The following is a 15,650-nucleotide window of genomic DNA, read 5'->3' as shown; positions in this document are numbered from 1 at the left end:
AGCATTACTGAACTTGGGCACTGATGTTGGGTGATTAGGCCTGGCTCACAGACGTTCCAATTGATCCCAAAGGTGTTCAATGGGGTTGAGGTCAGGGCTCTGTGCAGGCCAGCCACGTTCTGCCACATCGATCTCGACAAACCATTTCTGTATGGACCTCGCTTTGTGCACGGGGACATGGTCATGCTGAAACAGGAAAGGGCCTTCCCCAAACTGTGGCCACAAAAAGTTGGAAGCACAGCGGTAAGATTTCCCTTCACTGGAACTAAGGGGCCTAGCCCGATCCATGAAAAACAGCCCCAGACCATTATTCCTCCACCAAACTTTAGTTGGCACTATGCATTACTCCAGAGAACGCGTTTCCACTGCTCCAGAGTCCACTGGCGGCGAGCTTTACACCACTCCAGCCGACGCTTGGCAGTGCGCATGGTGATCTTAGGCTTGTGTGCGGCTGCTCAGCAATGGAAACACATTTCATGAAGTTCCCGACAGACAGTTCTTGTGCTGACATTGCTTCCCGAGCCAGTTTGGAACTCGGTAGTGAGTGTTGCAACTGAGTATAGACTATTTTTACGTGCTTCAGCCCTCGGCGATCCCATTGTGTGAGCTTGTGTGGCCTACCACTTCGCAGGTAAGCCGTTGTTGCTCATATAAGTTCCCACTTCACAATAAACAGCACTTACAGTTGACCGAGGCAGCTCCAGCATGGCAGAAATTTGACAAACTAACTTGTTGGAAAGGTGGCATCCTATGACTGTGCCACGTTGAAAGTCACCGAGCTCTTCAGTAAGGTTATTTTACTGTCAATGTTTGTCTATGGAGATTGCATGGCTGTGCGTTCGATTTTAGACACCCGTCAGCAACAGGTATAGCTGAAATAGCCAAATCCACTCATTTGAAGGGGTGTCCACATACTTGTGTATATAGTGTATAAGCTAAGGGTTTTTGCCCATTTAGTTACTCCAATTAGGGGAACAAAGGGATTTAAAAAAAAAAAATTATGATGCAGACAATGACATTGTAGCTCCAGTCAATCTATCTACCCCCTAAAATAAAATAAATATGTAATGTGGGTGAACTATCCCTTTAACCAAAACCTGTGGCAAGTTATTGCATAACGTCACTAATAACAGATGACAATGAACTGGACAGAGACAGGAAAAGTATACTTTTTTTTCTTCCATCACTGATATTTTAATTGAATTGGTACAACATGTCTGACGCAGAAGGGTGAAATGTACAGAAGGAATCAGGGCCTGGATTAAGCTAAGTATGAAAGTATGAAATGGGGGATGAGAAGACACAAACAAGGAGGTTCTCTCAATGTGAGTACATACTGCTCCTGTTGAATGGCCACACAGGCCCTCTGACACAGAGAGGGAATATCTAAAGGGGGACAGAAGGCAGAAGACTAACAGTTTGTCACTGGATTCTGACAAAAGCCTGGCGTTACCTATCCCCGTTTTATTCACTATATTACAAGCTTTATACATATTAAAAGTAGAACAATAGCCATGACTACCATATGAGGTGTATAAACTTAGATTAGTTTATTTTTTTACAAATCCTGAATTGACTCTTACAGCGAATAATAAGGCAAAAGACCAGCAAGGGTTGAAATAAACAGTGAGTGACAGTTTAAGGGGGTTCGGTCACGGTGCAGGGCCGTTTTAAAATAAGGAACAAAACTAACCCCACACAACACATAAACAATAGGAACAGAAATCACAGGTACCAGCCTTAAAGGTTCACCTCCCCGTGTAACAACCTGCATTTGTTTCAGTCTTGTGGTCACAAGTGCATTAAGCAAAGAAATGTAAGGACTACATTACATTTTTTTCTGTCAAAGACAGAACGTAGACAACTAGGATTGAGTTGAACAACACGGAAGTGGTCATTAGTTTGTCAATTCGACCCTCAGCAGAAGACCTCAAAATTGTTACAGACATACGGGTCTGTACTGCCCTCTCGCTCAACATTGGCCAAATCCATAATACAACTTTGTATGTTTTTATTTTTTTAAATAAAGACAAATTGAAGGGGTACTGCATCACAAGCATATACTGTAGGTCCCACGTCTCCCTATGGAAAAACAAAATACTGCCACCACGTGGCTATTGTGGGTATCAACAAACCTTATCCTGCCGAGTTCTAGGAAAAGGTTTGTATTTGAAAGCATACATTTACTTACCCCTCAACATAATTTCTCTCTATCAATTTTGAACAATAAACTCTTGGATTGCTTCCGACTCATTGCCTGGGTTCAGGTTGAGTATTTTAGTGTCAATGTACTGGTTCAGCATCCTGTAGCATGCAATGCATTTGAAAGGCTCTGTCATTGAACTAGTGAGGGTTGTAGTGTTGGTATGAGTTAGTTGTCGTGAAATGGTTTCAGTGACCCAGACTAGTGTTAGACGGCATAATAAACCTTCTGCTGTGCATTTAGGACAACAAGCTCACCCCTCACGCATTTTGTCAAGACAGACACACACTGAAAAGAAAGACTACATGCATCTATCTGGTTAGTCTTTTCTTCTGCGTAGAGAGGGAGGGAGGGATTCCTTGCTGCAAGATCCCATACATGTGCATCATCATTCTAAACAGGAAGACTTTTTCACAAACCAACGATCGTCACTGTCACAGGTGTTGGGTACTGCCAACAATCACAGAGAACGTATGAAACTATTGCTTTGATCAGTCCATTCCACCATTCATAAGAGAAACCACGGCAGCCTTGCAGCAGGGAGAAAGGATGGGGGGGGGGGTATGTGCTGTTCCCAGTTCAGGTCCGACTCAGTTGGCACTTTTGGAGAGAATCTCTCATCTAATAATGCCTTTCCAATATCATCATCTCCAGGTCTCTGTTCCACAAACTGTATACCGGAGAGAACTTTCAAACAGTAGCAGTTCCCTACATCAGCAAGGGGTACAGTGGTCCCAAAAAGTCAATCACCTTTAGACACTTAGAACCAGGCTGTAGAGTCACTGGTGTTCTCCCGTCGCATGGTGATGTGGGCTCTCACAGTGCATACTCCGATGACGCGGAGGACATTTTTTACTCCCATTTTGACAAATCGCAACAGTCTGTGTGGTATGGGGGTGGATGTCTTTCATACCAGTGTCAAAGTGTTCCCCATTCACACACACACACGAGCCTGGAAACACTATCAATGGGTAAGTATGCCTTTGACAAAACAGGGCAAGTTCACCCACGCGGACACAGGCTGGGAATGGCATAAGTAAGCTGCCAGCTCCACCTTCAAAATGGAGCATGACTGCCATAGCAAATATTCCTGGGCTATTCTCAAGGGCGAGCGTGTGAGTGAATGGTTATGGAGCTTAAGTGAAATGGAATGTTATCAAATGAGAAGCATGTCGGTATATGTTATATGCTGTAGGTTCTATGTGAGAAAGTAGTGTGTGTGTGTGCGTGCGTGTATAACCCTTGTCTCCTGTACAGTAGAAGTGAAGTGGTCTCACAGTGTTCACCTTCCCACAGGCGGTGCAGGAGGAGCTCCCCTCATCACTGCCAAAGACACAATCAAAACAATAAAAAGCAGTTATAATAAACTATAGGCCTATGGGAAAATATTGCTATTCCTTTCATGTAAAAAGAAATTGTACTCTGCACCAGAAAATGTGTGTAAAATGTGTGTATATTATTTATTGGCATATTGTGTCACACTGATAAGTTAGCCCTCACCTCTGTTGGCTTTGCTGGGGTAGATCTTGGTGAAGTGCCGGTACTCCTCTGGAGCAGGGAAGTCATTCAGAGGGTGGAAAGAATACTTGGACTCAAAGTCATCTGTAGGGAGAGAAGGTTAGGAAGATGACAGTTTCAGGTCAGGGTTGGTGGTCAAGGCCATTGAAGGTCAACGAAGGGCAAGAGGGAGGAGAGGACGGAAAGAACTGTAGGGAAGAGATGGTAGTTCAATCCTCTCTTTTGTACTGATCCAATTCAAAGTCATCCATCCGAAGGAGCCAATACAACATGTATTATATGACAAATAAAATACAGCCAGTTCACCCTTTACCCAACTCAAATGTATAGTTTTCCCTTCACTTTTACAGATTCAATACTTACTAGGACTGCAACATTTTATACATTTCAAAAGACTCCGAAGTAGATTGACTAACAAAATGAGAGTTGGTTGTTAATGTAGAGGGAAAACGAATTTGAGGTCAGGTGATGCAGCATGAGGAAGACGACTCACCTACGAAGGAGCGGGAAATGGAGGGGTGTCCATTGCGGATAGGTGGGGGAGGGGGCGGGGGTCCGGCAGGGGTACGGGAGGGTGGAGGGGGGGGCTTGCCACGGCTATGAGGCTCTGAGGGACTACCTCTGTAGGGGGGTGGTGGAGGGGGGGCATCCCGACTACCGTTTCGTTGAGTCGACCCAGGCGGGGGTGGAGCTGTACAGACAAACGGTACGGTCATTAAGGACTAATAGAGCAGCCACACTGGCTAACCATCAGTCATTACAATACAACAGCAAGACAGGAACGCTGTAGGCCTGTCATGACATGCCACCATACTGACTGTAGTGCCACACCTTGCCACAGCTTTTTCCACACTCATTTAATTTCTACACTAATAAACAAATCTCCTCTCCTCGCTTGCCTCACATTATGATAGGTGACTGACAAGAGGAGATGGAGGTTAAAATATAAATATAGTGCGACACAGCAGTGAGAATGTGACCGAATTATGTAACTGAACTACGCATAACACAAACAGTAGAAAGCATTAAAGCTGGCCCTAACCCAGCTCCATTACAGGTAGAGGAACAAGGAGAGCACACGAGTAGGAACATACCTGCTCCTCTGCCGGGGGGCTCACGGACTGGTGGGGGTGGGCGTCCACCTGGCGGGGAGGGGGAGGGCGGTGGGGGTGGAGCTTGCCCCCGGGTTGGAGTGTGTCCAGGTCCGGGCGACAGCTTCTTGCTGAGGGAGTTGTGTCTCTGAGGTAGCTCCGGGGCGGCTTCGTTAACCGGGCTGGAGGGGCCGTTGGTCATTGGCTGGCGGTACGGGGGAGGAGGTGGACCCAGAGAGGAGGAAGAGGACGATGCTGAGGAGCCCCCTGATGTCGGGGGCCGGCGGTTGTTGTTGGGAGAAGGAGGCAGAGGGGCGCTGTTGCGGGCCGGCACCGGGGAAGTCCCCCTCTGTCCTGGCGTGGGAGGGAGGGGCTTCTCCCGGTTGTAGGAGGGGGTAGGTGGTGGCGCCTTCTGAGTTGGGGCAGGGGGTGCATTGCCCCGGCGAGAAAAAGGGGGAGGAGGTGGAGGGGCGGAGGAGCTGTGCTTCATGCCACTGTTTGGGCTGCCTCCGCTGAGTGGGCGGGAGAGGTCGGGGAGGGAGGGCCTCTGGGATCGGGAGTGCTCCGGGGGAGAGGCCTGCTGGGCTGAGCATTCTGTGCTGTCCTGGCGAACAGGAGGACGAGGAGCAGCGGGGCGCGTGCCAGGAGGTGTCAGGGCTGACCTGCCAACCGAGCCATCTGCACCAAAAAGAAAAAGTCACGTCATGTCACCAGCAATTTATATGAAGATGAATTTATACATGAACAGAGAAACATGAGGACATGTCTCAGTGCAGAGTTACTACAGAACGGTAGTGTATTATTAGGTTATTTTAGTCATCATAATCCATTTTCTAATATTTTCTCCCTGACAGATGGTAAGGCCCTGCCCTTCCTATGATGACATCTAAGACCAATGCAGACGTGCAGGTTAGGGAACTCATTATTGTGAATCAGCAAATCTCCTTCAGCAGTGCCTGTGTCAGATCTATACCTAGGATAGGATAAAGTAATCCTTCTAAMCCCCCCCCCCCCTTAAAAGAGTTAGATGCACTATTGTAAAGTGGTTGTTCCACTGGATATCATAAGGTGAATGCACCAATTTGTAAGTCGCTCTGGATAAGAGCGTCTGCTAAATGACTTAAATGTAAATGTAAATGTAAATCTATTACAGCCCTGTCCAATGACAACACTGAAACCTGACAGTCTGCCCTACCTACGCAGTCAAAAACCAGTGCTCATTTTTCACCTATTGCAATCGTGCTTTGACGAACTAGCTCGCTCCCAAACTTGCCAGCAATAAATATAATGGAAGGGAATTCAATTGCTGTTCTAAACCCTCCCCCCGATATAAGTTTGACGGACCACTCCTTCAGCGGTCCAGATTTTTTTGGGAGATCTTTGTAAATGACACCATAACAGTTAGGATATTAAATACTTGCCTCCGACTGGTCGTAATTTAGGCACACCTGCCTGGAAAATACCTCCCATTGGCTGAATGGCCCCTGACGAGCCGCCTACACCTCCATTACTACCACCACCTCCTTTAGGCTCTGGACAGGGAAAACAAGGTTAAATTACATACATTACAATAGTAACCTATTACATGTATAATAACCCTCGTGGTCTCCCATTTCACTCCTGCGAAATAAACCTTGACCCCCAGTGAGTGTGCTCCATGCACTACCCTAGCCTCATCAGTTCTGTGCTTCTTACTTCCATCCAATCAGATTAGTCAGTAAAACACTACCAGAATAGTAGATCTGAGACACCAGGGTGAACCTTAGTGGTGCTGTGGCCTTACTTTCTAAGATGGGTGCGCTCCTGTCATTGACCACGCCGACCTTCTTCAGCTTGGCCCCTTTGTGGATGTCACCGAGCAGGGCTCCTCTGCCTTTGGCCTCATCTCGATTGAGCTTGGGTGGGGTGGTGTTGGCCTGCGAAGGGAGGGGAAGAGAGAGAGAGTGTGTCCTCTAGTTAGCTCACCACAGCACACTTTATGCTACCGGAGAACAGACCGAGTACATAACCTCCTTTCTCGTGGACAGACTACATAAACAGTACAGTAGATCTTTTATGATACAATGGGATGCGTGAGATAACGAGCAGCATTAGATCGGGTGCTTTGGATAAATCACGATTTCACAGGCGTCTTTCAAATTTGGGATGGGGGGGGGGGGGTTATTTGGACCATAGACTTGCCCGTAACTAACCGAGATTATACATAGCCTGACAGGCTTGCAAAAAGCCATGTCACAGTTGGTGCAAGGGAATTAGCCGGGTAGAACGTGTTCTTGATAGGGGACTTTCTATTTCGTGAATCTTTCGCATCAAGTCATTAATTAGCGTGAATTAGATGTTGAGGATGATTACTTGAGCGAGCAGCGCTAATCACTTGAATAAACCAGAAGGGCTCTGCGTACATCCCAAAATGGCACCCTAATTCTTATATAGTGTACTACTTTTGACCAGAGTCCTATGGGCCCTGGTCAAAAGCAGTGCACTATAAAAAGCAAATAGGGTGCCATTTGAGACACATCCTCTGATTGGGCTTGGCAGGGAGAGGATAGCACGCACAATCACGGGCCCACGAGAACAGCTTTTTTCAGATTTCAGTAGTGCTCTCCGCACAAGGTGAAACAAATTCACAACACAACACCAGTGAATATAAATCCCTTTGAAAAAGGGACCTATGAGTTGTCAAGTTGGTTGGACAACTAATTCATATGAACTACACTGGAGCTAGGCCTTCATCATGGCTCAAACCCATTAAATATGTCCCTATCATAGGTTTGTTTGATACAGTTCTCTCTTAGACCCACACAGTTAGTTGCACAGGAAGCATTTTGCATCCAGGTGACACCTTCCATGCTTCAATAAGTTCTTACCTGGCTGAAGGTGGGGGGTGGAGGGGGGCCTCCAGGGGGTGGAGGGGGAGGGGGAGGAATCGGCATCTTGACCCACTGAACAAGTCTTGTGGATGGCCTGGGTTCTCAGATACAAACTGTCACCACCTGCAATAACGCATTAAAACATGTTTCAGAGTCATCCAGTGACATTTCAGTCTCATCCATTGATAATGTTATCTAGTATGAATTTGTCAACTAGCACAGTTAGCTAAGTAGAGGTATATTTTAAACCACGTAGCTAGATAGCCATCTAATAAATGTTAACCTTCTGGGCTCATGTGACATTGTTATTGATGACGTCTTCATTTCATTAGCAAGTTGGCCTATCTAGCCAGCAGATATCTAACGTTTGGTCAGTGCTGCTGTGGAATGTAAATGAGCCGACTGTAGATAGCGTTAAGTAATCCAATAGTGTGAAATCTCCAAATAAACCTGGTCATCGGTAGCTAGGTCAGATTAGCCAATAGTTAGCATAACAATTAGTTGACTAACGTTATGTAAATTAGCAAGCTGACAAACTAAGGTTAGCTAGTTAACCAATTAGCATACAAACTTGAAGCCATCGCGGAGGCCCTGCTGCAAAAGGATAACTAGCTAGCACCATACACAACAGCTCAACTAGCTAGCATCTTGTAATAAAGCATGGCTACGATACATCCTAACTAAACGTAACGTTAGCTATGAATCTCAGCTATATAAATTACATACATGGCGCGAGCGCATCATGGCTATCATGTTCGGCTAATGTGTTAATGGCTGTCATATTAGCTAAGTACAGGATCTGTAGCGAGCTAGCTGGGTTAACCTGCCAGAGTTGGCAACCCTTGCAAGTTAGCTTAATTAGGCTAGCTAGATTGCTTCACTTACTTGAGTTTCTTAGCAGCCCATTCGTTTGATATTTGACGTTTTAACTCATATTTGTTTCTTCGTTCTCGGTAGTTCCTTCATCTCAAGTGTATTATAAATTTCAAGCTGGCCATTGATATTTCACTCCTGCATTCACTCTCACACCCTTCACTTGCAGCACAGATTTGCTGAAGCAGTGAAGATGGAAGTGTGCAGATGGAAAATGTACACTGCCACCGCAGTGTACTAGAGATGGTAAAGAAAGCGAGACACCTCACTCCCTAATTTATTCGGAGCGGAGCCACTCTGGTCTACCTATTGCCCCCGCCCCGCGGAGGGAAGGGGGGGGGGGTGGGCAGAAGCGAAATATCTGCGGGGCGGGGAGAGCAGGGAGGGGACAATAGGGCACCAACGAGTGGTTCCAGGAAGTGAATTGTCAATGCAATCACCCGTTGTGATAATAAATATTAGCGACAGCAATATTACCAAAGATGTTCTACTAAGATAGACCACATCCTGTCGGGAAAAAAATCCGGTCGTTTCCAATGGGAGGAAAATGAGCCGAGTAGGTGGGATCAAGTGTCGAGATGGGTTTTTCAAAGTCGCGTTGATTTGGTCTATCAGATGTCAGTCAGATGGCTTCGTGGCGTCAATAAAATACATCGTCATCATATTCAAATTAAGTTCAAAATGAGATGCAGACGATCAAATCAAAGTTTATTTGTCACGTGCGCCGAATACAACAGGTACAGTGAAATGCTTACTTACAGGCTTTAACCAACAGTGCAAAAATGTATTATCTAAACAATAGGTAAGTAAATAAATAAAAACAACAGTAAAAAAGACAGTGAAAAATAACAGTGAACTGGAGATTTGGAGAAGAGGGACTTCAACATTTGATTTTTGCTTCGATGTAATTATGATGTTGATAAAATCCCAGTAAAATTGGCCAAATTCCATAAACAGGCCCTTTTAGCTTGGATGTTAGCATATAAACACAATTTTTCCCTTCACAGATACTTTCTATGGAACAACAAAGACATACGATTTAAAAATAAGTCAATTTTTTTCGTAACTGGTTTGAGAATAAAATTATTTTGGTTGGTCAGTTATTGAATGAGGATGGATATCTACTCTCATATGGGGAATTTCTTGACAAGTTAAGAATTCCAATAACCCCGAAAGAATATGCAATTGTTTTTTATGCGATTCCAAGGGGGGTTGTATTTTTTTTTAAATTCCTCTGTGGTTGATGTAAGTAACATAGATTTACATGAAAATATATTCATTGGCAATATTAACATCAAAGATAAATGTAGTAAACAGATTAGAAATATTGTTTGTGATACTACAATTCCCTCAGCCAGATTTTTTTGGTCGAATATCTATGGTGATATACAGTGGGGGAAAGCAGGGAAAATTGCTAACAAATATTGTATCAGTAACAAGGTAAATTAAGTTTAACTTAAAATGTTACATAGAATTTATCCTGTGAAACATGTTTTGGAAAGATTCAAGCTGAATATTGACTATAATTGTGATTTCTGTGGATTGGAGAAGACCATTTTGCATTTGTTTTTTGCCTGTATTTATAGTAGAATTTTTGGGATTGACATACAGAACTTTGTTACAACAAAAAAATTGCACCGGTTGTACAATTTAATGGTTTTGATATAATGATTTATTTCAGAAATTATGACATTGATAAAGATGTAGTATATTTAATTTAACTGCTAATAATATTAGGTACATTTCATATCTACAAATGCAAATGGTCTAAATCAAAACCTAACTTTTTTCACTTTATTTTTTTTCAATTTAAAGTTCAAGGTTCTTATTAGCTATTTCCAGCCTTAGCTGAGACGACAAGCAAATATTCGTTTTTCGTTTTTACAGTACCTAACACTACCTGTATCCGCTCATTTCCCTAATCACCCGATTCACTCTGTCCAATTTGAAATATAGTTGAGTAGTGGAGACCAGAGTCTATCAAACTTGGGCTGTCTCTTGCGGAGGTCATAAGTGAGCTTTTCAAGAGGGAGAAAGTCAACAATCTGGTCAATCCACATTTTAAATGTAGGAGARGTATTAGAGGCCCACAATARAAYAATACATTTCTTAGCAAAGTATGTAATGGTCATAAGCAAATTTTCTCTGTCAGGATCAAGAACAAAGTCCTGCTGGGCATTAAGAAGATAGATACACGGGGTCATATCAAACTTAACATCTAGTATTTTCTGTGCAGCAGTATGTATAGATTGCCAAAATCTGGCAATCTCTCTACAGCTCCAAAATACATGCATATAGGTTCCACTTTCAGCGGTACATCTTTTACAGTTAGGAGAAATGTCTGTTTTCATTCTATGGAGTCTCATTGGAGTGTAATAACATTTGTACAAAAATGTGTAATTAGATACTTTCAGTTTTACATTAGTAGAGGAGCAGTATACCCTGTCGCAAACCTCCGCCCATAACTCATCACTGATAGTCAGACCCAAGTCCTTTTCCCAGATTATTTTCAAAGGAGTAAAGGAGGAGCCTCCTTTCTCAGAAAGGAGTCTATAGATATAGGAGGTTTTGCCTTTAATGGATTGTTGCTGTGACCAGAAGGGTTTCAACTTCATTTAGCTGAGCTCTAAACCTCCTCTTGGAAGTAAATGAGGAAATGACATGTCTAATTTGAAGATATATTTTTTTTTATGGGATCTTGGCACATTGAATTCACTGCAAAGCTCTTGAAAGGATTTCAGTGTGGTGGTTTTCTGATGAAATAGGTCTGAAAAGGTCCTGAGGTCCTAGAGTATGCCAAAGATTAAAGTTGGCATCACTCAGGGCTTTTGGCAAGTCTAGGTTGCCTACTATAGGCGAGTGAGAACATATTTGGGAGGAAATGCCCAGGTATGAACCACAGGATTGGGCTTCTATCTGAATCCACGTTGACTCTTTTTTTCACTTTATAAATTAATTTAAACAATATGGCACTACTTTAACTAAAATGAAAAATGAAAAAGCAGTTGTTTTATTAATGAATATGATTTGCTTGTAGGATTCCTGGCAATGTAAATATTTTGTATGTATGCTTGTTTGCATGTGACTATTCCTCTTTTGTTTGTTGATATTTGTTAATTTAAAAAACTTTTAAAAACTTACAAAAACACTTGAGTTGATGTAGCTAACTTTAAGTAACTATTCGTTGTTGAGACTGTTATAACGCCACCAAGATAGAAAAGTAAGTTACAATTATATAGTTCAATGTTATACATGTTATACAAATTAGATATTAAAACGTTTTGTAGTGGGCGTTAACTGTTTGGCTAGCTATTTTCCGTTAAAACATGCTGAGGAACAGTAACGGTAACGTTAAGTTAGTTAACAGTTAACGTTAGCTAAATCAATAACGTTAAATTAGCTGGGCTCCGCACATACAAGAAACTAGATGACGACTAACTTAGTTAACAGTTGTCATTTTGCGAATCAATACTGGAGACTATTGGTAAAATATAATTGAGTGAGGTAAATAATAGCTAACCCGTTGCTCTTCTCTTAATACGTTACATGTTATAATTTCTCATGGGCAAGAAGAGAGGAATAGTAGCTAGCTCGATATATACACTATTATATATTTCTCAGCTAACGTTAACTGTGGCGCAATAAATCCGACTCTGCACGTGTCAGAAAGTTGGCAGAGTAACTAGCTAGTTCAGCTAGCTAATCATTCAGGACCGCGCATCTGAGAGAACAGGACGTAAGTTATTTGTTTACTCGAAGAGCTAGAAATCGCTAGAACATGGATGAGCACGGACGAACAGCGTTTGTATGAATTAATGTACTCTCGACAGTACTTTAGAATAAAGACACACACTTTATCCTATGAAACATTTTCTGTTGCTGCCATCTTAAAGCTGATAGATGTGTTTAAGCTCTGCGCTAATGCTTCACATGGTGTATGTTTTTTCTGTACCATTATCCTATTGAAGGGATGCATGCATAATGTGATCAAATGCTCTACTTTCATGGTTTTGATATGTTCTATATTTTTCACCATGTTAACAGGCATTTAATAAATGTACAACCTTTTGAATTTTGTCTATTTTCTGAAGATGCATATAATTATAGTAGACTATATTTTGTGGTATTCTTACTTAATCTGATCATAGGGTAACATAACATAAGTAGTTGCCTATACAATGTTTTACAGACATCAACCATAATTTAAGAGGTACTTAATGGTGTTCTACAACTCAATAAATTATTTTGCAATGACCCAGTGTCACAGATGGCTTCTATTGATTGTGCAGCATAACCTGGGATGGCCTTGAATGTAATATGGCTAGGCACGTTGGTAAACTACAGTAATGTTAGCTAGCCATGCTGCCTCATGCTAGTTGTATTAAAACCAGCTATAGATTTGTTTCATTACTGGTAGCTAGCATGTTTTATCTATCAGTGAACATTGCTTTGATTGATTCGATGGGTAGTCATGGATACAGCACTCTACTGATTACACAACCACGGACGTGTGCCTCACCATGCAATAATTACTCCAAATGCGTCTTTATTATTTATTACATACCTTTCAACGTCTGTTGGAAACTGGAAAGGGGATTTTCTTCCCTTCCATTTTACAGTAAACAAGGTATTTATTGATGACATATGTTTCTTATCATGATAAAAGTTGATTCACAGAAGGAGTACTAGCAGTGGGAAAACTTGCAAAGAAATCAATTTCTAGCTATTTAAGCCAAGTACGTGTTTTTTTGTTTTGTGAATTAGCTAGCCAGCTAGATATCTACTTGGGACAAGCTAGCTAGCTACCGCCAAGAAGAGGATGAAGACCATTTGTGCGCTACTGAATTTGCATGACGGTCATTAGGAAAACGCCCACTATCTAGTGCACTCGTCCTAAACAAAGTAATCTCTATAAACAATTAGGTAAGTCAAGTCTACCAAACTTAGTTCACTCTGTTTGTTATAGATTCTGGTTTTGGAAACAGAAAACTGTATGGAGATCAAATGTTTCATTGATGAGAAAATTAGCAGAATGTCGGCCAAAATCCATCGAGCTCAATCTTCTCCCACTGCCGGCAAACGGGCTTCCTCTCACTACCATATTTGGTAGTGAGAGGAAATGGCAACCGGATGTCTCACATACATCTGGTGAAAATATCTGTCTCATCTATCTGTGATATTACTGTACAGCGTACAATTAGTTTAATACCCATTAAACCTAGCGGTCAAACGGAAATGGATCCAATCGTTTTTTTACCATTCATTTTTCCCTTTTTTATTTTATTTTTAGAAACACTTAAAATAAGGGTGTTTTGTGCAAGCTTTCCCCATTTTTTTTCTCACAGTTTTTTGATAACTGTAAATCTCTCTAGGACAAGGTGACTTTAATCAATCTATTTGCCTGTATTTACACACCAAAAAGGATATGCTATCTAATGTTAGTTAAATGTAGTAATAAATCCAATAGAGATCCTGGTTCGAGTCGCAGCTGGTTCTGTCGCAGCCGGCCTCGACCAGGAGACCCATGGGGCCCCCCACAATTGTCTCAGCGTCGTCCTGGTTAGGGGAGGGTTTGGGCGGCAGGGATGTCCTTGTCCCTTCTCGCTCGAGAGCCGTGTGTCCTCCGAAACACACCGTAAACCTGGAGACCGTGTCATGCATGTGCCCGGCACGCCACAGGACTCCTCTCATGAATCCGTACGGGAGCTACAGCGATGAGACAAGACTGTAACTACCAATTGGATACCACAAAAAAAATAAAAAAATATTTAATTGGACAATTCTGTGAAGTGTCTTGTGCACGTTTTAAATTGACACGATACCTGTTAGCAAAGGTGTCAGCTAGAGATGACACGCAGGAGCCTGCAGGGATTTGTAGTCTACTTTGATAGTAATTAGCATTTTGGAATCTGAGAGTAAATAGAGCCGAAAATATTGATAAAAGTCACCTTGTCTGAGAGAGATTTATATGGTTATCAAAACGTCAGGCCTGGGTAAGCCTACATGAAACACAGCCCTTATTTTAAGTGTTTCTAAAATCCCCTATGGGAAAAATGTATGATAAGGAAATGATTGGAATCATTTCCCTGTTTAACCGCTAGGTTTAATGGGTATTATGACACCTCCATTGGTGAACTGCCTGACTGAGACATCTTCATTTATCCACGATCTTGGAGTGTACATCAAAATGGAGGCAGGCTAGAATAACTTCTCTGTAATGGTATCGACTGATGCTGTGTTACATGAGGCAATTTATACATTCTTATGACAGCAACAATCATTTTGGCTGAAAATCTTGTTCTTGAATGCAAGGTTGGGGGAGGATTGGAAGAAACTACACCACACATCATCTAAGCATCTGCATTATGTGTAACTAAAACACTATCTTTAATAAGCAAGAGGGCAACTTCTAGTTGTACCTATCTTCATATTCTGGGGTGCACTGTAGACTTTTTCCTTCAATTTCATGCTTTCCAAATAGTGGAGGAGTCAGGTGTGAGATGGAAATGTCAGACACCCTGCCCAGCTGTGAATTACCACAATAACCACTTGGTGGCAGTAGGCCTATACTGTATGAAGTCGACACACACACACACACACACACACACCACCACACACACACACACCACACACACACCACACACACACACACACAACACACACACACACACACACACACACACACACACACACACACACACACCACACACACACACACCACAAACACACACACCCTGCTCCTTTCTCTTATGTTGTCCGGGAAATCCTATCCCTATAATTATGCTGAATCTCTACCTTCTCTTTATACACTTTATTTCATACTGGTTCTCACTTGGCATTTGTGACGCACAGTAATGGAGGTTACAGTGGCGCCGTAACCCAGATCCGATTCAATGCACCCGTTTCAAGCCGTGGTTGAGTTTATTCGGTACGATCTCCCTCTGTTACATGCACAGATGAATAGGGGTTAGTTATCAGTATATTTATCATAAGCTTTGGGTTTGTTATTACTATTTGAAACCCGATGTGGTACTCTGAGAGGGCAGATATCCTGCCTTTTAGGGACACATGAGGGCGCTGTGAGACAGAGTTTCC

General features: G+C 42.6%; 1 protein-coding gene across 1 annotated transcript; it reads right to left on the bottom strand.

Annotated features, from left to right (window-relative positions):
* Positions 1-1,164: 1,164 nt before the first annotated feature.
* LOC111981479 (WAS/WASL-interacting protein family member 2) lies at positions 1,165-8,856 on the bottom strand. The gene is made up of 8 exons (XM_024012756.2): positions 8,568-8,856; positions 7,680-7,805; positions 6,596-6,728; positions 6,234-6,344; positions 4,816-5,490; positions 4,215-4,412; positions 3,704-3,805; positions 1,165-3,526 (listed from the first exon to the last, which is right to left on the bottom strand). Exons 2-8 carry the CDS (start codon positions 7,743-7,745, stop codon positions 3,486-3,488), a joined length of 1,326 nt encoding a protein of 441 aa, XP_023868524.1. The 5' UTR covers positions 7,746-7,805; positions 8,568-8,856; the 3' UTR covers positions 1,165-3,485.
* Positions 8,857-15,650: the final 6,794 nt, after the last annotated feature.

Source organism: Salvelinus sp. IW2-2015, linkage group LG20, assembly GCF_002910315.2.
Source record: "Salvelinus sp. IW2-2015 linkage group LG20, ASM291031v2, whole genome shotgun sequence".
NCBI classification, from domain to species: domain Eukaryota; kingdom Metazoa; phylum Chordata; class Actinopteri; order Salmoniformes; family Salmonidae; genus Salvelinus; species Salvelinus sp. IW2-2015.
Note: the sequence above shows the minus strand (reverse complement) of the source record. Positions and strands in the feature narration are given on the sequence as shown.